This window comes from Sinocyclocheilus rhinocerous, unplaced genomic scaffold (genome assembly GCF_001515625.1).
Source record: "Sinocyclocheilus rhinocerous isolate Xijiao unplaced genomic scaffold, SAMN03320098_v1.1 scaffold591, whole genome shotgun sequence".
Taxonomy (NCBI): domain Eukaryota; kingdom Metazoa; phylum Chordata; class Actinopteri; order Cypriniformes; family Cyprinidae; genus Sinocyclocheilus; species Sinocyclocheilus rhinocerous.
The window spans coordinates 568,846-589,632 of NW_015641476.1; the positions used below are offsets into that span (position 1 = coordinate 568,846).

General features: G+C 38.4%; 3 protein-coding genes across 5 annotated transcripts in view; 2 read left to right on the forward strand and 1 right to left on the reverse strand.

The window, feature by feature from the left end:
• Window positions 1–3,325, forward strand: part of LOC107755011 (uncharacterized) — a 20,056-nt gene extending 16,731 nt beyond the window's left edge. The window contains exons 21-27 of the mRNA XM_016571655.1: window positions 573–748; window positions 860–1,015; window positions 1,639–1,781; window positions 1,908–2,056; window positions 2,355–2,452; window positions 2,759–2,909; window positions 3,091–3,325. Coding sequence (XP_016427141.1) covers window positions 573–748; window positions 860–1,015; window positions 1,639–1,781; window positions 1,908–2,056; window positions 2,355–2,452; window positions 2,759–2,909; window positions 3,091–3,176 — 959 coding nt within the window. The 3' untranslated portion in view covers window positions 3,177–3,325. The remainder of the gene's footprint in view (window positions 1–572; window positions 749–859; window positions 1,016–1,638; window positions 1,782–1,907; window positions 2,057–2,354; window positions 2,453–2,758; window positions 2,910–3,090) is intronic.
• A 711-nt stretch (window positions 3,326–4,036) lies between these two features.
• Window positions 4,037–8,022, forward strand: eif3jb (eukaryotic translation initiation factor 3, subunit Jb). Of its 3 annotated transcripts, none has more exons than XM_016571712.1 (8): window positions 4,037–4,206; window positions 4,294–4,385; window positions 5,650–5,713; window positions 5,890–5,981; window positions 6,106–6,229; window positions 6,306–6,506; window positions 6,679–6,752; window positions 6,963–8,022. In XM_016571712.1, exons 1-8 carry the CDS (start codon window positions 4,185–4,187, stop codon window positions 7,095–7,097), a joined length of 804 nt encoding a protein of 267 aa, XP_016427198.1. In that variant the 5' UTR covers window positions 4,037–4,184; the 3' UTR covers window positions 7,098–8,022. The 3 variants fall into 3 exon arrangements, with proteins under 3 accessions (XP_016427198.1, XP_016427200.1, XP_016427199.1); XM_016571714.1 differs by having other exon boundaries at window positions 6,731–6,752; window positions 6,963–7,093; XM_016571713.1 differs by having other exon boundaries at window positions 4,038–4,206; window positions 6,106–6,217.
• An 85-nt stretch (window positions 8,023–8,107) lies between these two features.
• On the reverse strand, window positions 8,108–15,202 carry cilp (cartilage intermediate layer protein, nucleotide pyrophosphohydrolase). Its single transcript, XM_016571710.1, has 9 exons — window positions 15,152–15,202; window positions 14,208–14,363; window positions 13,659–13,721; window positions 13,290–13,559; window positions 12,873–13,049; window positions 12,359–12,673; window positions 11,806–11,914; window positions 11,352–11,509; window positions 8,108–11,227 (listed from the first exon to the last, which is right to left on the reverse strand). Exons 2-9 carry the CDS (start codon window positions 14,266–14,268, stop codon window positions 8,874–8,876), a joined length of 3,507 nt encoding a protein of 1,168 aa, XP_016427196.1. The 5' UTR covers window positions 14,269–14,363; window positions 15,152–15,202; the 3' UTR covers window positions 8,108–8,873.
• Between the last annotated feature and the right edge of the window lie 5,585 nt (window positions 15,203–20,787).

Genomic DNA, 20,787 nt, shown 5'->3' on the forward strand with positions numbered 1-20,787 from the left:
TTTTGAGTGAATGTGCAAATTTTTAATGTTAACAGGTTTTACCATGTTATTACAACATTTAACCACTTTTTATTAATTTAAAAATTTAGAAATTCTTTCGAATTTAGATCTTGTACAAGAACTACAGCAAAAAACAGTTTGATGCATATTTTATCAGTATTTTAGAAATTGTATTTGAATATTACCAGTACTGACTTCAATGGATTTCATTAAATTCCTTTGAACACGACTGCTCAAAACGGTATGAATTTATGAAACCTACACATTCAAAACATTATTACTCTGAAATGTTTAATGTAAATGTTAAGTGTAAGTGGTGAAATGTTAAGTACTGTAAGGTCTTTCATGACACGACATCTGCTGGGGTGTGAATTTGATAGGTGCTTGATATAAAATAAATGGTGCTTTAAAAAGTCCTTGAAAGTCCTTGAATCTGGTGTTCATGAAAGAGTGGGAACCCTGTTTAAATAGATAACAGATTGTGAAGGAATATAATACAGTAGTATGGCTGTCACTTCACACTTTTGACCACTCAACCCTTTTCATTTCATCTCTCCATCTCTGTGTCTTAGATACTGGACTGATCCCCTCTTGTGAGAGCCTGCATGGGACACAACCTGCTGCCTGGACTATTGACAGCCTTAGAAACATGCCACAAGCTGCATTTCGGAGGTGCTTGGAGCTCATTGGCCAGGATCCGTTTTTCAGGGCATACGAGCTGTTAACGCTCCTTACAAAGACCAAAGAGGTGCCTGAATTGCTCCATTTCTCCAACATAATATGTTGGTGATATTCAGTGAATATCTGCATATCTGCGGCATAATAAATAGTGGTCAATTTTTTTTTGTCTGTGTTGTAGGTGTATGGGATGCCTTCCTCTTTTAACTCTTCTGTGATCTCTCAGTTGGGTCGCATTGCCACTCAGCTCACACTTGAAGAATTGGCCTCTCTTAGACTCTCTGAAATTCAGTCAATTTCAGCTATGGGGGCTCTCAACACATGGACCAGCAGACAGGTAAAATGTTGATGAACATAAGTAAAAGTGAGCTGGAATGGCTGGTAAAATTGTGATTTGAAAAACACGGTATACCACTAATGAAAGAAAATGCACTGATTGATTTTGACTTGACAATACTGTTTTTATTCATTTCTTTATTTATTATACATTTTAATGCACATTAACGTTCAATCACTGGGATTGGTATGATTTTTTAATGTTTTGAAATAAGTCTCTACTGCTCACCAAGGCTGCATTTATTTGATCAAAATTACAGTAAAAACAACACAAATATTGTGATATATGACTACAATTTAAAATAATTGTTTTCTGTATTTTAAAATGTAATATATTCCTGTGATGGCAAAGCTGAAATTTACTGCAGTCTTCAGTGTCACATGTTCCTTCATTTTAATATGCTGACATTGGTTCTTAAGAAATATTTATTATTATCAATGTAGAAAACTGTTGCTGCTTAATATTTCTTTAGGAAAAGAAAATTCAAAAGAACAGCATTTATTTGGAAAAAAAATATTTTTTTTTGTAACGATGTCTTACTAAAATGTTAATAAAAATCTTACTAATCCCGTTTTGAATGGTTGAATGTACATATTGTAAATGACCTCTGTTTGCAATTGCAGCTGAAATTACTATTCTCCGCCGTTCTGAACTCAACCAGAAAGACGCCTAGCCAGTTAGACTCCAGCACTTTTGTGGCATTGGGGCACATTGTGTGTGGGATTGATGCACCAATCATGCGCAAACTGAATCCAGTGGAGTTCAGGTTGAATTATCTAAAAAAAAAATCACAATTATCTGAATTATCTAAAGATTTGTTGCATGTATGTTTCCTTCAATTAAATGTACTCTTGTGCTTAATGTAAAATGTGTTGTTGTTTTTTTATTCCAGTAAAGCAGTTTTGTGGCTTGGCCGTTTGAATTTGTCTTGCTCTGAGGAGCAGCTGCAGGCATTGACAGGGCTGCTCAGTCATAGCTTGGCATTTGGACCGGTCAGCTCCTGGGGATCAGAGGTCTTCATTGAGATCGGAGCGATTGCAGGTACAGCTCAGAACTTGTAATCAGAAAGTTGGTGGATTGATTCCCACAGAAATCCCCATTGGGACCTTGAGCAAGGCACTTAACCCAAAGTTGGAATTGTCCCTGTAATAAATGTACTTTGTGTCACTTTGGATAAAAAGAGTCTATTAACAGATATAGTTTATCATAGAGAATTGTTTATTAGCATTAGTAGCTTAAAGAACTTGTGCCTGATTTGCTAGTTTTGGTTCATAGTTGTGGTAATTGATGTTTTTTCGTCTATACATGGTGTTTTTGTGCATTTTTCCCCTTTCTGTAGCGGGACTACCTGACATAGCCATGTCTGCTTTGGTGAGGGAACAAATTGAAGGAATTACCCCACTTGCCATCGCTCTCATCCCAGCGGGCAAATTTGCAGTTAGTATCTTTTTTCTCTAGCCTCTTTAGTGCCTTGCACTAAAATGAATGATGTATGATGAATGTATGTGGCTATTTGATTGTATTCATAACTATTATTGACACGGCAAGGAGGAATATCTTTTCTAATTCCTGTCACCGATTTGACAACAAATGATACAAATCTAACAAACTGTTAATTTCTTTCATTTCTTACCTCAATTTCAAGATCTCAAAACACTCTTATGATGTCTTCTGTTTTTTTTAATTAAAAGTATTTTGAAGTCATTCTTTATTACCTGGTGTTTCTGCTTTCTCTCTTCACAGGTAGTGTTTAACCAGGCACAGATTCGTATGTTCACCTATGATCAGGCCGTTGCTGTGACTGAGGCCCAGCGCTCCGCTCTGTCTACAGTACAGCAGACGGCCCTGTCCATGGTGCTCAACCCCTGGGAGGACAAACCTGTTGATTTCAGAGGTACTTTCACTCCTGCTGTGAAAAATAGAGGGAGAAGGAAAAACTATTTTATTATACATTAATATAAAAAAGTTAAATGTGTGATCAATCTCAAACCTGAATGAATTATTGATATTTGGACATTTTGGGTTGTTAAACATTCTTTATTCTGACTTACAGTTATTTTTGTGTATCATTTCAGGCATGTCACTGGGAGTTGCAATGCACCCCAGTCCTTTTTTCTACCTCTCCAGCGTCCTGATAATGCTGCTGTTTTCTCTGGGATGAGTTAGGTCTGTTGCTGCTGAATTGCTGCTATACTGAATCGAACTTTTCTTTCCAAATATGTGCAATGTGATGTAACTGTATTACTTATATATAAGACTTATGAGAAATACAAGAACAATAACTATTTCTATAATAACTATAAATATTTCTTTCAGCACTTTATTATAGTTGGTCAGTGAAAATGTGATTTTGTTTGATTGTTTTTGAATATTTGCTTGCTTGGATAATAATGTATCAACCTAGGTATGTAATTGCCTAAAATGATTTGGTTTGACTTGTGCTTTGTTCAAATTCTTGTCCTGTTTTTATTAGTATTATTTATTTATTTATTAACTGCTATAACAGCCTTCATACATTGAAATTCTGGAAAAATATCAGAAGGGGTTGTATTAACTTCAAGTAAAAACTTGATTGTGAAGTTTCCTTTTTCTTTCATTTGTAAACAACTCACTCATGTTTTTAATTTGGCTACTTATGTAACTGTACCTATTTGTCATAATATTGCGTGCTGCCTGATGTCAGACTGTATTTTAATTTTGTATTGTTGTGCATAAACCAGTGCATATATCATTGGAAATAAAGCAGTGGTGTAACTTATGTTTTAAAAAGTGGGAGGGACAGGAGAGAGTCTTTGAGAGTGTTTGTGTATCTATGTATTTATTCACGTCTGTGAAATAAAGTATTACAAGAGACATAAGGGGACTTCTAATTATAAAACTACAACAATTAAGTATAATAATAATAATTGTAAAAAGTACTACTACTAATAATGTATTATTATCATAATTAATACAATTATAATTATGACTCAGTTTATATGACCTGATTCATCAAACTTGCACAACAGTAATGACTCGTCCTCTTGTGCGCCACACGGGGGCGTTGTAGCCAGTGGCGCGCGGTCTCCAGTCCTCCGGTATCCCGTCAGCATGAAGACAGAAGCGCGTTGATCAGAGCAGCACATGCTTTCTCTCAGCTACTACTTTAACTAACTCACACTTAGCCAAGATGGCGGATTCCGACGACTGGGGTAAGGATTACTTCCACATTTAGAGCTAAGTGTATGACAGGATGTCGGTCACTGTCTTAACCACGACATTATTTTGTTTTGCCAAAGACGTTGAGAACTTCGAGCCAAGTGAGCCGATCAGAAGTGGCGCCGGGCAGCTGGATAGATGGGAAGGCGAGGACGAGGAGGAAGACGTCAAGGTAGCGTGCTAATGGCCATGCAGTCAAAACTTTATCACTAAAGAGCGTTTTAGTCCTTGCAGTTCTGCCTTCCGTATGATATGTGGCTAAAGGTAGTAACACTAATATGGACAATCATGGTGTATTTTTAGCCGTGTAGCTAGTCTAGAATAGGCCCGTTTTATTTAGTTCCACCAGATGTATCCAGTTGCGTGTTCATGATTATCTAGTAAGTTACTACTGTTACACTGACAGTTTCTGTGTTTACGTCAGCAAACGTGTCATCTGCCAGCTTGACGGGTCTGTTATCTGACAGTTTCTCTTTTAGCAATAATAAGTTGCCAGCCCTTTAAAGATTAATCAAACTAATATAGGAGTTTTGGCAGCACATCGGCCACATCATGTGAGTGTCCGTGGTTGAAATGTATTGACTGAAATGAAACCAGTTCCGACAGCGACCAAGTGACAGGACACGTGGAGCTTCATTAGCAGCTTTTTCACTTCTTTTACTTGTTCATTGTACTAACTCAATTCAAAAATATGTTGCTCGTCTTAGTTATTACAATTGTTGTAGCTACTTTAGCTTGTAATGTATTATTTAGCGCCGAGAACGTGGATGAAGTTCTAGAATTCTCTCACGCGCCCTCCTCTTTTCGAACTGAGAGAATGTGAGCGCGCGCGTAATTATTGTCATTTACTGCAAGTTGTTTTGTTTGAAAGGCAGCTCTGGAAAAGACTCTCCGAATTAACCCGCTAACCGAGGCCTCAAGAGTTCAAATAAACCTTTCTGGAATGACAGTATTCTGCAGGGTGCCCACGGCCATAGAAAACCTAGAAATGTCAGGAAACTTCACAATTATGATTTTTGCGCCTTCAAATCTTTTAAAAAGGCATGGAGGAAATTTCTGTACTGCACTTGCTTCTACTTACTCAGCTCAAATGTAAAAGTTAGCTATCATCAGTTTTGTTTTAAATTGCTTCATTACTATTTCTGCCGGTTCAGTATTCATTGTTTATTAATTGTTTATTACTTTTGTGAATTTGTAAAAACTGTTGTTTTATAATCTTTGGGCCTGTGTAATTATAATGGCCAAACTAATCAAAAACACTTGTTCTGTTATTAATTTAATGATGATGAAATAAGTAAGGAATAATGAAGTATTGAATCATTACATTATTCTGCTTATTACACGGATGAAAGTAAATAGGGCATGAAAACATTCTAATTGAGTTAAATTTATTTTGTTAGTTTACATAAGGTTTCCATACATTTTGCTTTCTGCAGGATAACTGGGATGATGAGGAGGAGGAGAAGGAAGAAGAGAAGAAAGTTGAACAGAAAAAAGCAGGTACTAATCTCTGTTGAGTGGTCAAATTTTACAATGTAAACATGTTGTAGGAAGAGCCATTGCATATTTGTAAAACTCGCCATTAAGTAGATCTTTTGGGTGTGTGTTGTTTTATTACTGTTTTTCTTTAACCCAAGTGGAAAGTACTCTTATGGTTTGATTTACATTTCCTATAGAGTTGAAACCCCCTGAGAAGAAAAAGTTAAGTGATAAAATAAAAGAGAAAGAAATTTTGCAAAAGAACAAACAAGATGAGTTGAAAAATAAGGTAAGAAAAAAATATTATTACTTGTATAATTACTCATTAATGCATTAACCCCTTTCTTTCCTGATACTCATTTCTTTTGCGTATCCTAAACCGTTTAACCTTAGTTTTTGAAACCTGTGAACAGATGGAAAAAACGGTGAGTGAGACTCTATCAACAGAGGAGCAGCATGCAGAGAAGCTTCGACTGAAGAAACTGCAGGAGGAGGCAGACATGGAATTGGCCCGTGAGGTGTTTGGTAAAAAAACAAGTTGTGTGCACAATATGTGAAGCTTTCCAAGTGCATATTTTAATAGTTAATCACTGAACAATCATTCTGATTTCAGGTGTCGATCCTGCTGCTGCAAATGCCTCTACTACTGTTATCACAACCAACAATGCCTCTGGGATTGAAGCCATGTGCCCTTCATCCAAAGATGACTTTGTTGCATTTGAAAATTTACTGAAAGATAAGATAACACAGTTTGAAAAATCAGTGCATTATTCCAGCTTTTTGGAGTCACTGTTTCGAGAGCTTTGTATTTCATGTAAGTGCGGAAATATTTGTTTGTTAGTAGTTTGTGTATATTTTAATAATGGTTGTTTGTGACCGAGAATTACTGATATTTCCACATATATGGTAGACCTCTCAAACATAAAACCTTGCACATGTCTGATGACTAATGTTCCCCCCCCTCCCACCCCCTCCCCTCTGTGTAGTGGAAGTAGATGACCTGAAAAAAATAAATAATTCTTTGTCTGTTCTGCTCGGTGAAAAACAAAGGCAAGAAAAGGTGAGTTGAATGATTTTGCTTCTTTGTACTCCGTTTTAGAGAAACTCCTCAAAACCTCTTTTGAGTGGAAAATAACTTGATTCTTGCCTAGATTGAGAATCTTATTTACAGCCACTAAGACTACTTGTTATTTATAATTCTGTATTGTTCATTATAATCAAAATATCAACAGCAAAATACTCGATATTAATTTGTTGCTGTTATTCACAGGAAAAGAAGGCAAATAAGAAAAAGAAGAAAGGTGTAGTCCCTGGTGGTGGATTGAAAGCAACCATGAAAGATGACTTTGCTGATTATGCTGGTTTTGACGATGGCTATGGCAATGATTTTGATGACTTCATGTGACGAAGGTTCATCATCCCCCTTCCCATTCCCTCTGTGCCCAGATGCCCTTGCAGACATGCAACATTACCCTTTCATGCTTCTCAGTGCCATCTTGGACACTGAACAATTGTGTCAACCCTTTACTTGGTTCCAGTGGTGACGGACTCCTCATAAAGCTGCTATCAGCCCATTGCACCCCAGCGGCAAATGGGGGAATAGTACATTTATTCAGACGGCCTTGAAATCTCATTTTTATTTTAAAAAACAAGACTGTATGATGTGGGACATTTTTGATGGAGGCGTTTCCTCTGATTGGCTTAAATAAGCATTTCAATGCCTTATAGAGAACTTTGTATACAATATCTCTTGTTTTCATTGAAAGTGACTTATGTTTTTAAAGCTGTGCAATTTCAGTTACACAGAAGTAAATGTGATGCTCTATGCAAATTAATTTCTTCCAAGAATGTCCTTATCGAAAGTATGGTTATACTTTTCTTGCATATTTATCCACAATTGGAAACCGTATCAGTTTTCCAAATGTGAACCATTCAACATTTGAAAATCGGACGTTTGTCAGTTGAGTCAACACTACATAATGAACACTGACTAAATGAAAGGATGAAAATGGGAGTAAAACAAAACCGAAACCAAGCATCATCTTGAATCTGTTGACATTGACTTTATGGGAAATCAGAATGGACTATGTTGCGCAGTTGTTTCTCTGCCAAAGTATATTTTAAATGAACTTATTGCTGCACATTTGATCAATTAATGATAGTCAATATTGCTGCTCATATGACAGTATATGATCACTGTTAATCATTACTAACTGAATCAGCAGGTCCATGGGTCTCGTGTTTTTGTTTGACCCGTTGTCATTATACAGTAAGCTTCTACAGGCATGTATGAAGTAAAATGAAATGCAAACTTGGCAGCAAAAATATTTCTAAAAAAAACAGCTTAGAGGATTTTCTCACAAATTTGCTAAAATTGGACAAAAACAATATAAAGACAAAGGCATGTTTTTTTTTAAAGTCTAATTTAATAAAATCATTGGACTAAATTATCACTTGGTATTTTTGTAAAGGGTTTGGACAACTTCAGAGTTTTTCTAATTGAGTGATAAATGGCATGCGTGTTTGTTTGGGTGGAAATGTGATGTTCTACTGCAAGGGTTCTGAACTCTGGCTCTCGAGGTCCACTTTCCTGCAGAGTTTAGCTCCAACCCTAATCAAACTCACATGAACAAGCTCATCAAGGTCTTTAGGATCACTAGAAAGCCACAGGCAGGTGTGTTTGATTAGGGTCGGACCTAAACTCTGCAGGACACTGGACCTCGAGGGCCAGAGTTCAGAACCCCTGTTCTGCTTTGTTTTTGATACTCTGAAGTATGCAATAAATATTCAAATATTTACAGTTTCAAGTAGTAAAATATTTACCACAGTACAAGTCAATAGAAAACATAAATGAAAAATTACATGAAGCATGCATTCCTCTTGAGTTGCTGTTTTAAAAAATATGGTAATTTTAGTTAGGTTTTGGTAGGCTTTTCTTCGCTCTAATATTAATTTGATTTGCAATTCATGAAATCTAGTATTTTTTGCCAGTTGATGTTATCAGCAATACTAAATTGCTGTGGGACTTTGCCCCAGCCATGTTCAAATACAACTGAAATGCTGTCAAGTTTTAAAATGGCTTAAATCCAGTAACTCTGAATGAAACAAACTCACATAAGAGCAGCCCCCATAGGGTATGGGTCTGTCTTGTCTCATGTAGAGTTTTTAAGTTCTTGGAATATCAACCAATGGTCTGGGCACGCGTGTAGGAATTACGAGTACTCCTCCTACTACTGCGAGGTGCTGTTGAGCCACCTCTCTGCCTCCGGTTTCCTCTTCCCGGCCTTGCACTTCCAGCTGTGGCCTGACCCAGTGAGTTCTGTATCTGCTGGAACATACTCTGCCTAGTGACCTCTTTATCACCACAGGTGAATGTTAATGCCACTCCTTCATTGCTCTTCATGACTCGAGAAGTGCCATCTGATGTACCATCAAAGCAACGTCCAAGTGCAATTTCTTTGGCTGTCCGAGGATTTTGGTCAGTCACTGTATATATACCGTAGTTGTGGCCCAGTGGGTCTAGAGGTGCAAGCATGGTGAACTCATTGGTGTCATTGTTGACAGCAAGTGGAAGATGATTCACCAAGTATTCCTGTAGCATGCTGTTTACACTGTCTCCCTTGCAGCTGCCCTGAGGCATTACTTTCACAAGGGTCCGATCCACTCGGTCTTGATCATACAGCATCCCACTGCACTTAAACTCCAGACACACTGCTGAAACAGTTGATTGGTCCATGTCTCGGATGCTTCTGGTGTCACGAATGCCATACAGTTGGCCAACGGTTTTTGGATGGGTACCTCCCATATTGCGAGACCGAACGTTGAGCTCATGGGCACTGTTGAGTTTTACTTTAATGTAGCAGGCCCTGTATTCCATGGGTTTTGGCCACCAACTCAAGTAGTCTTCAGTCCAGCTCATGGGATCATCCTCATTAAAAGGCACTGTGTTGTAATCATATCGATCTCCTTCAACTCTTGAGAAACGGAAGTGAGCTGCACTGAATGGAGCCTCCTCACACTCTTTAAGTTTGTCAAATGGATAAACTGGACCATTGGCCTCCTCAGCTGTGTTCGAACGGGGTTTGGCCACATTGATGCTGAACGCTGTCTTTTTTATTCTGGGATCATCATGGTCAGTGCGTCTGTAGTTAAGTTTATTCAAATAGGGTTGCGGGACGCCAATGGTGTTAGGATTCAACTTGGGAGAGGATGCTACTGCCTCTAGCTCTTCTCCCCCAAGGTTGGCCATGACGTAGGCCGAATATGCATCTGATTTCTGTTCATCACAGAAAGCTGGAAGACATGCACCATTTGGGCCAGTGATGACACTATCAAATCTACCCCAAGCCCGAGGGTTGGTTGAATACCTTGGCGTGGGCTCCATATTTATTAAAGTCATCACGACTCCTTCGGTTTGCTCACTAGGCATGTACCGTTCACTACGGAAAGCCCGCACTTTCACATAACATCTCCTGTTCTCAGGTACATCCAAGTTAAACAGCCGTCTCTCACGTATTTCCATGTTACCTATGAGGAAGGTTCTCTCCTCTCTTTTCCCCCGTTGCTTCTTCTCAGCATGGAACTGGCCCTCCTCCTCCCACAAACCTGTATCAGGATTAAGGGACCATAATTTCATTGTCTTCAAGTGCTCAGGCATCTTCACTTGTGCTGCATCGAGACGCACTTTCACCTCTCCGGCATTGAGCGACTCGCCTCCTTCTTCATCCCTGAAGTCCACAGAGAACATTCCATAGGTCCTCAAAGGCAAAGTGTCACCTTCTTCACCAATGAAGTTAAGATCACTTTGGGCAGCCGCTGCTGTTGATACATCCCTGGGGTCAAGGAAAGTCACGCTGGCCTTGACATTTCCCATGAACACCTCTCCATTTTCTTTATAGAATGCATTAGGTGGGATCTCAATCTCAGCAATGGGATCCTGGCCTTCTACCTCACCAAGATCTAGCTTATTAGTCTCTCGTGAGCTAATAATCACAGCTGGCTTTTTCCTCAACAGTTTGATCTCGTGGAACACAGCTCCACCTCTAGGATTGAATGGTAGCACTTTTGTGGTATTCACAAACTTCTCAATGTTGTCCACAAAGGTGAGAACCAGACGTTCTGTGTTTGTTGGTACCTGGATAGAGAATGTGCCTTTGTATCCAGTTCGACTTATTCTTGTGCCATCCATGTAGATGTGTCCAAACCTCATGGGCTCACCAGTGTCTGCTGCGATAGCACATCCACGAACGATAGCCTTTGTGTCCACACATGTTTTACAGCCACACTGAGTCACTATCATGATGGGCAACTGATATCCCTGACATGTAATCTCTTTCTCCTCCATGTTTGAAATTCCACAGCAGTAGGAAACTGAGTCTTTGCATCTGATGCCGCTATCCAGCTTCCCTGTACACATAGAGGTCGGGCATCTCCCAACATCGTAGTAGAAAGAGTTAGTCTCGTTTTGAAAGCAGTCATGTGGTAGTCGGATCAGATGGGAATCAGGCTTAGGGTTGCATGATGGTGCTTTTAGACCTTAACATAGAAATGGATAGAAAACAGATAAATACCAAACTGAGACCAGACTATTTGTAAAGTATTTTGATACATTTAAGGTTAAAATGAAATATGTGGGTTAAAATAGGATGGCAGGGCACACCAATAACTGTCAGGGTGGCTGGCTTAGATTTGATGGCTCCGTTCTCATTACTGGCTCTGCAGTAGTATTGTCCTATATGGTCCAAACTGAGATTAATCAAAACCAGTGTCTCGTCATACTGATATTGACTCCTGTCCAGCAGAGTACCGTTGTGGAACCTAAAGAGTGATAACAGCGATTATCATTGTTCTCACATTTAGGATAATTATCATGCTGTGGGGATGAAGAAATAACTTCATGATAACCTGGTTTGTCTGAACTGTCCTCATTTAACCCTATATTTATTTATTCATTTATTTATTGAAGGAACATAAAACATGAGGGCTTTGACTTTCGTCTATTTGTCATTCTCTACTTTCTCATTTAATACCATCAGATAAGGAAACATGGTTTACTTGTAATCTGTTGAAATTTCAAAGTGAACATCAATTTATATTTAAAAGCTTAAGCTTACCATTCATACTGGTTTGGTTCAGGTGTGCCATCAACCTTACAACAGAAGGCAGCTGTCTGACCTTCCCTTCTGGCCTTGTTCTCAGGGTTTTTCAACACATACAGTTTTTCTGAGGAACACATTGATGTTGCATTAGAATCATTGATTTTGTACATTTTTATGCTTTCAAACTTAAATGTTTGGTTTCCTGTGACATATTCCGCATTGTATTCCACTGCTAATTTTTTACCAAGATAATCTTATAAAGCTAGCTAACATGAATGAAACTGTCAAAATGACTTGTGATAGTCTTGGGAAGCATCAGTACAAATGTGTTTAACTACAAACCAATCAGTAATGTTTTACATTGTATGCCACTGTTTTCTAGAAAAAGTGTGTTTATGACTTTATGAACCACTGGGAAAAAATATTATTGAATTATTATTATTATTGACCCCTGAAATGATTGTAACATTTAAACTAATCGTCAGAAGGTCTTCTTGAGATGGTATTCTAACGCTAATACAGATCGTTCATAGGTCAAATGGATTCAAGATCATTAAAGAAGCATTACTTGCTCTCTCTAGCTTCAAAAGGAGAACGGAGGTGCGTTCAGGGCTTGGGGGCACAGTGACTTGGTGTGGAGCGTGGTGTTTCAGCTTGATCATTAGCATCGTGTTGCCATCAGGGCAGATTCCAGGGACCTGAAAATGGCCATTGTGATCAGTTACAGTAAGGAGTTTGGGCCTGGAACCAGCACGGAGGATGGCAGCTCCAGGTGCAGGGAGACCCCCAGCACTACGGACTGATCCTAAAACTGTATGATCCTGGCACATGCAGCCATTGCACTCATCGTTTACCTTGCCCATCACACACTGCAGATCACAGCCTAAAAAGTAAAAAGGGGAAAGAGATTTTTGTCAACATATGCCTAAAAAACTAGATTTTTCAACAAATATAAGGTAAATTGGATAAATTATTGCACATGGTCTGACTGTCTACATGGATAACAATAAAAATTAGCTGAAATTCTAACTGACAAGAAAATCATCTTTTTTAATCTTTAGGAAAAGGAGTAAACGCATTACGTGGACAAGGTGGCCCTTGGCATGACCTGGCCTCGACAGTTTGGCCATTGCATTGTTTGGAACTGGATTTGCAGCTTCTAGAGCGATGCTGTATTGCAGCCTGATCACACTGAGCTGGACACAGACTCCAGTCTGACCATGGACCCCATATCACTTCTTCAACATCTGAAACAATTTCTGAATGGAGAGCGAGAGATTCTGCTAAATTTCTAGGGTGTTATCAGAAATCAAAAACTGATGTTAACTCATGGTAAATTCAAAATAACACATTTTTGAAAAAGGATTTCTGCCGTAACATCAACAAATCCAAATTTTCCATATTTAATCAATTCACCATCATTATCAGAGAAAATGTGCACAATAACACTGAGCTTTGAACATAGGAATGTCATGGCTTTTACAGCCTCATTTACTTACCTTTAGGACACAGGAAACGTATAGCATAGTTTGAGCAGTTTCTCCCAACAGGCTGTTCATCATTGATACACCAGAAGCCCACAGCTGGGTCAGCATGTACTCTTTCCCCAGTGCTGCGAGCTGGGATCCACTCGGTAGTGCGTGCCTCTAGAGCTTGAGGAACCTCACAGACACGGGCTCGATAATAAAAACGAATGGCATTCAGCTTCTCATAGTCTCCTTTCCCTCCAGGGTGATCTACATTGAACCATGTGGTCCACTCGTAATTATCTGAGGAAAGGAATAATTGTTGATGGCTTTAAGTACTAATATGGCTCACCTTTTGAAATATTTTATTGGTTATGAATTTTTAGAAACCTACAAACCTACCTTCATTATGGTACACAGCTGGGTTTGGTCTCCATGATGTCCCCATGATGCTTCTCCATGTCCCTAATAAGGAAACTGTATTAGTTTCTTCTTATAATTAGTTTTACAATGATGCAGCCCAATGATGGGTTTTTGATGTGGTAAGAGGCTTATTGTCATGGGTGTTGTTAATAAAAGAATAATTTTGTTTTTCTGTGATTTTTCGCCCTTCAAATTACTTCAGAAAGAGATTTCCGCTAGTGGTTCACACACAGAGTAGAACCAATTGCTAGCAGGTGGCTTTCTGCTGCTGGCTCGCAAAACACCTCTGCTTCTGGATATACTGGGGACACTAGAACAATGTTGCCTTCAGTAATGGGTTTGCTGAAGAGAGGTTTGGGGGTTGGGGTATTGGAAGAGTCATGTTTCTAAGAGCCAGCTGTCAATATCCTGTTGAAATTTTTCAGCTTCTGCCATGAGCAATGACATGCCAGATAACTGGTTTAGCAATTACTTGCATTAGCATTTCAGTGTGAAATGTGCTAATTATAATTCATAGGGCAAACAAACCTTGAGAAAATGTGCTTGTAATTCCCAACAGAAGAAAGGTCCATGTTGAGAGGCAGCCCATCCTGGCTCCCTGTTAATTACCTCCGACCTCCAGTAAAGGGGCTCTGACCTCTCACACACAGCTCCCTCCACACTAAGAATAGTCCAGCCACAGATCTTGTGCCGATCAGATATGAATATGAAGACGATTAGTAAATTGCACAGAAGGAAATGGACCATAGTGTTTTCATTTCTGTAAATCATACAAGAAACTCCCATGTCCCTTTGTTCAACTAGTTATGAACTCATTTCAACCTTTCAAAATACAAACTGACCTGAGAAAAATTCCTTTACTTAAAAACGTTCCATTTTACAGAAACAGCTGAAAGACTTTGGACAGAATTCTTGAAAACTCATTCTGAAACAAAGACAAGCTGCAGAAAAAGAGCTTAAGTACTTAAATTTTTAGCTGCTCTCAAATATCGCATCTGTGAGAACCATCACTGTGTGTCAAGGGAATGTACAACTGTTTTTACATCCTGCCAAAATACTCAGACCTAACTACACATTCCATATGAACAAACAATTTGTGCATGGCGTGATGAAATATTTTTCAGTGCAGTCAATTTGAACAGCTTCTGTCTGTATTCACATTTGTTACAACTTTAAAAGACCAGACACAATATGACTACTCCAAAACAAAAATGACTACAAATGTCACAATCAAACAGTACTATATTACAAAATATGAAGATAAAAATCATTTGTACATACAAAAACAAACAAACACACACAAAATATAGGACTGAACAGATAATTTTGCTCAAAAATCCATATGACCAATACAAAATCTACAACAGTGAGAACATTTCTTTCTATAGAAAACAATTTAGAAAGCATTAGTGTCTGAATCCAAATCTACAAAATGTGGTTACAGTAAAAAAGATGAGAATATGATACCTTACCAAAGGTTTTTCTGTGAAATGGAAAGCTTTTGTACTCCTGCTTGTTTCTGTGGTATATTTACAGAGTAGTTGATAAATAGTTGGAATGAGGAGGAGAGAGAGGGAATGTGAAGTCCAGGTTTGTGTCCGGTGCTTATATAGCTCAGCCCTGAGCCATAGGGTCGGCACTCTGCCATGAAACAACAACATGGGTTCAGCACCATCTACTGCTCCTCTACAGTAGACTAAATTGCTGTGTGAAAGGGGTGTTCTGGAACAATCATCTCAAAGAAGTAAAAGAGCCTCTATAGATAGTTTTTTTTTTCAGTCCTAGTAGCAATAAATGGATCTTGTGACAAGATATTCAGGTAAGGGTGTACAAATGTAAACAGAGACAAACAAAGTTGTTGTTGTGTCAGCACTGTGGTGAGATATTCGTTGCTGGGAGTATGTTTAGTTATGCAACATTCACAAGAAAGCCATTCAAGAATGACATCCATGTATTTCAAACACATGAAAGCCATTACTTGACTCTTTCTCAAACACATTAGCATGCTTTTCCCCATCCGTCCCTCTGAATGTGTTGATAAACAATATGAGTGATTTGTAACACTAAAGAGCCAACAGCAATACACTGTGGCTTTTCAGTCATGAGGTCAGAATCTGCAGAACAAATCCACTGTATCAGCAGAACATAAACCTGCTTGAAATCTGTAAGGAATAACAAATCCTAGGGTCAATGGGAAGTCAGAGCAAAACAGGTCTAAAACATTGAAATATGGGAGATCAGGTCTTGTTTTAGATACAAAAAAGTGTTACTTGGATTAAGGCCCTTTAAGATCTCACTTTCATATAACTGACCAACTCAATGAAATCAGCAAAGCAGCTCCAAACTTTAAACAGCAATGGGCCAGTTTCTGTGGTCCAAAACAGCTTCAAACAGTTTCACTCCAGTGGCCCTAATGAAATTCAGTATTTAATAAGGGCTTCCTGTGAACGAGCTTTACATGCTTTAATGCAGTTTTCTAGCACTGTAAGAGATATAAGATATTTAACAGATTGGCGTTGGATAGCAGTCATTTTAAGTCCGACGGTTGGCCAAAAAAAACATGTTATTGGCATCCTTTTTTGTGGAACTTTACTCTCATGAGAAAAAAGCCAATTTAACTTACTGTCCTAAAATCTAGAGGTCATTGATTAAAAAATGTTCTTCATTGTCTGTGTGGAGCATAAAGGGACACATGAAGGTTTGTGATACTGTTGACGTGCTGACTTAGTTGTTGGAAGCTGGAGAATTAGAAACACCAGATGTTCTGGGACTTAGAGCATATTCTAAAAGTATGCTCATCTGTATCCCTGGAATTCAAATGACCTTCATTAACTTGTCTCATAATATTAATAAGAAAAAGCAAGAAGCATGGAAGAGCAGTATCCAGAAATGGCTTCACTGCAGGCAACATTTAAGCCCAGCATGCATGAATGGAAAAGTAGACAGCACCTATAAAATCTTACCTCAGGTTTTCTGGACACTGAGTGTCGCATGAGCGTCCTGTTTTAGGGCAATTTGGTGGAGTGTGAGGTCATTAGAACAGTATAAAAACAGGAAGTAGTTAGTGTCCCAGCTGAGATGCCAGTATTCACAAAAGTAAATTCAGTAAGAATGGAGACAATATTATTATTTTCCAAGAGAGAGAACAAACGGTCTTGGTTAGAGGTTCTTCTTGTACCCCAGAAAAGCACAATGATTCTCAACAATCAAACTCGCACAATTTACACACACACATGGACACACACTCTTTTTATTTCATTGCTTACTAAAATAACTGTGGCAGTACGTGTGGTGCCAGATGTTAATACCATGGAACTGAATGATTACCATGAACTATGGTACTCCAGGATATTTAAAAAACAATACCATAGTACCACCATCTTCATGTCCCAAAAAAACATGGAACTTGACATTACACATACTGCACAGAACAACTTGTCTCATCAGAAGCGGTTAAATAACCGTACTGCACAGTAATCTTCTGTGATGTTTCTTTATGAGGCCATTTAAAGGGGACTGCTGCTCTTCAAAGCAACTTATTTCTCTCTAATTGAGCTGGACAGGACCTGTAGGGTGGGCTCTAAGAGACAAACTGGAAATACAAACAAAAACAGACAAACACACAAGGTTTGTCAGTTGCCTAGCAATAGGCGAAGACACAAGACAAGTGATGACATACGTCAAGACCTCAGTAAGGAACACGTGGGTTGCAGGTGTCTAGTGCTTTGACTACTAATGCTGGGGAAAAATAAAGATCCCAATCAAACCAAGTTTCTGTAATCTGAGTAAAGTTTGCTTTATCATTTCAGTCACTTTTTAGTCTGGACTTTAAGTTGCACTCTTCTGGAGCAGTGCAACATTTCTGGTCAAGCAGTTTTCATTAGAGTTCTGTAAGTTCATTGTGGCCATCCAGGCACGACTAATCTTGACCGGCAGATACAAGTAATGGCTAAACTCAGTGGGTCTGGATCCAAAATGAATCATACAGGGATAGTGTGCTGGGGTTCTTGAGGAAGCTTGACTTAATGACTACACCAGTGAAAGTATGCAGAGAGGCTTCTGGTAGGGTCATTATGGGGCCTGGACCCCAGGAAGAGCATGTTAACCTCTTTCCTCTTGCCATTCTGAAAGATGCACACATTCCCTGAAGTAACTAAAAGCATTACACATGATTCACTCTGAGAGGTAAATCAGAAGTGGTTGAGCATGTGGATCAAGAACATATGAAACAGATTTGTTGGACACTGTCTTCTTCATCGTCTTTTTTGTGTATAAGTAGGGGTGGTATTCAAGTAAGAGTTCTGTTTCAGACTTGCTTGGGAGTGTTTGAAATATTCCCAAGATCAGACACATAGCCATATAAATATTTAAAGGACATGTTCAACATTTACACACAAGCATATGACCTGAGGCACAGCAATGAGCGCTTTCAGCATGAAGCTGCCCTGCAGCTATAAAACACAAAGACATGCAGAATGGTCCATGAGATTGAAAACATGTGGCAGACCTGCAAGATGGATGAGATGTGCTTAGACCATGCTGAGGAGATGAAATCTTCCAACTTTCTAACATCCATTTGCTTATTCTGACTCAGTCTCTCTCTCCCTCAAAAGTCAAAAAAGGGTACTTCAAGGAAAATATGCTTCAAATCTTCCTGTCTTCACATAAGGAAATGAAATGATACAATTTAATTGCTTTGAAGAGTCAAAGGGTGCCTTTTGAACTACCTTTTTATTTGTGTTCCAAGAATACGTCATCATCTCGTGAACATCAGCATGCATCAGTGTTGCAAATGAATGAATTTCCATTACTTTTCAATAACCTTTCTATCATTTGTTATTGCTGGAAAAAAAAAAATCATGTATATTTAGGCCAATTCACTAATGAATCATTAAGAATATTTTGCAAACCGATTCCCTGGAAGAAGGAAAAAAAAAACTTCCATTAACACAGCTTGCAAGAAAGTTGTACTCTATGCAAAAGCAACACAATTTTAAAATTCCATGATATTTCCATGAGTGTGGAAACCCTGACCATTAGAACAAATGAAGAAAAGAATTCAAAACTATATGAGCAAATTAATTTTGCTGTTTGTCACACTTCTCATGTTTGATGCTATAAGAATGGAGGCAGTGTTCAGAAACAGAACAATAGAAATAAATGTTTTGAAAAGAAATACCAATGTAAGAAACGTAAAACCTCTATTGATAAACAGTCTGCATGAAAAATGTCAAGATGTGTGAACGAAAAATGTAGAGCTGTTGATAGCTGTCTGGCCCTTTTTTCAGGACTACAAAAATATTTTGTTCTTTGTTAATCTATTTCAATGGTTTACAAAATGCTCTTTGTGATGTGATTTAGAAGATGTGTTGAAATATGTGATTTGAATTTCTCTTTTTACACATTATTAATCTGTCTGAAGTGAAGTTAAGTCTGAAGTGAAATTCCAGCACAGTTAAAGGTTGTTTTCAGACCATGAAAGGCAACCTTAGAAGACGTGTTTATGCTGCTGGTCTGTTTAGTCACAGCACCATTCTCACATATTGCTAACAGTGGCCACAGATCTGCTCACCTCCTGTGGATTTCTGCATGAGGATCTGGACATTGTGCACTTTCACATTTATCAATGGAAACAAAGGTAAGAAAAGCCAAACTTTCAGGAGTCGAAGATTTTTGGTTAATAAAGCAAAGAGTGTGTGTGTGTGTGTGTGTGTGTGTGTAAGTGAAAGTGAGAGAGAGAGAGAGAGCAGGACAGAGAGGGGGAGATGGGAGGAACACCAAACAGTGTGAAGGGGCTGGTGAGTCAGTCTGTCTCCTGCCAAACTTAAAGTGACCCATTTAAGATGTGGCTGTTACAATCACATTTTGACAGTGTTTTTCACAAACAGATTACATCACTGTCTGTGAGCTCCAGACCAGCCTCTTCCTTCTTTTCCTGTGTTCACCTTATCAAAAAACAAAAACCTGGAAAAAGAATACTGAGAGTGAGACGCATTAAAGAAAGAAAAAGAAAGAAAAAGAAAGAAAGAAAGCCTCTAGGCCTCTAGGTAAACATCTGTTTCTCATTCTTGATTCATGTCTGGGCTTCTGAACTCACATTCAGATGAGTGGCTGAACTAAAACAACTTCAGGCTGCTTTAAAAACCTATTTCACCAGACTCACTACAACACTGACATTCTCTCAAGACCTTATTAGTAAAATTCATTGACTTGACGAAAAAGTCTCAGTATCAACAGACAAATCTTGTAATAGGTCATTTATTAGCATTCATCACATTAATCCTGGTTAATTTCTCTGCTGTTTGATAAACACCTTTCTTGAAGTTTTTAAAGCAGCAACATAGTGTATCTCTGTTTAAAAAAATAATAATAACCTCATAGTCCTTAAAGGGGTCATATGATGTTGCTAAAAAGAACATTATTTTGTATATTTGGTGTAATGAAAAGTGTTTATGCGGTTTAAGGTTAAAAACACATTATTTTCCACATACTGTACATTATTGTTTCTCCTCTTTGCCCCGCTACCTTCCATCTAAGAAGCATCTGCAAGACTCATCAAAGTCCAAGACTTCTCTCACCATCACATAGACGTTTCACCCATTTGCTCTCTGGAAAAGGATACTGAGACATTCAGGCTACATGTGCCAGACTCTGTAACAGCTGTACAACAGGCTGAAAGACTCATGAACACCCAATTCTCAAAAAGGAAAAACAATATAGTGTCATAATTCCTTTGTATGCATAATGGCATCGTGTCAGCTAGCATAAGCAAATTATGCAAATTATAAATAGTTAATACTAATAGTAAACAGTTATGATGGAAGTTCTTTCAGCCAAAAGAAAAGTATCGAGGTCTTGAAAGGGGACAGGAATCTAAAGGGGAATAAAATCTTACAGGATACTTGACTAGCAACAGAAACATTGCACTTCTTAATAATCACCACTAGGTGACACTGTAATGTGGTGTCGAGCAGGTACTGTTTACGAAATGTCAAACAAATTCTTATATGTAAAACATCAGAAAAAAACATAAATGATACCACAACGCTCTATACAAACAGCAAAACAAGAGACAGGTAATCAAAAATGTTGTTTCAAGAAGCTGAAT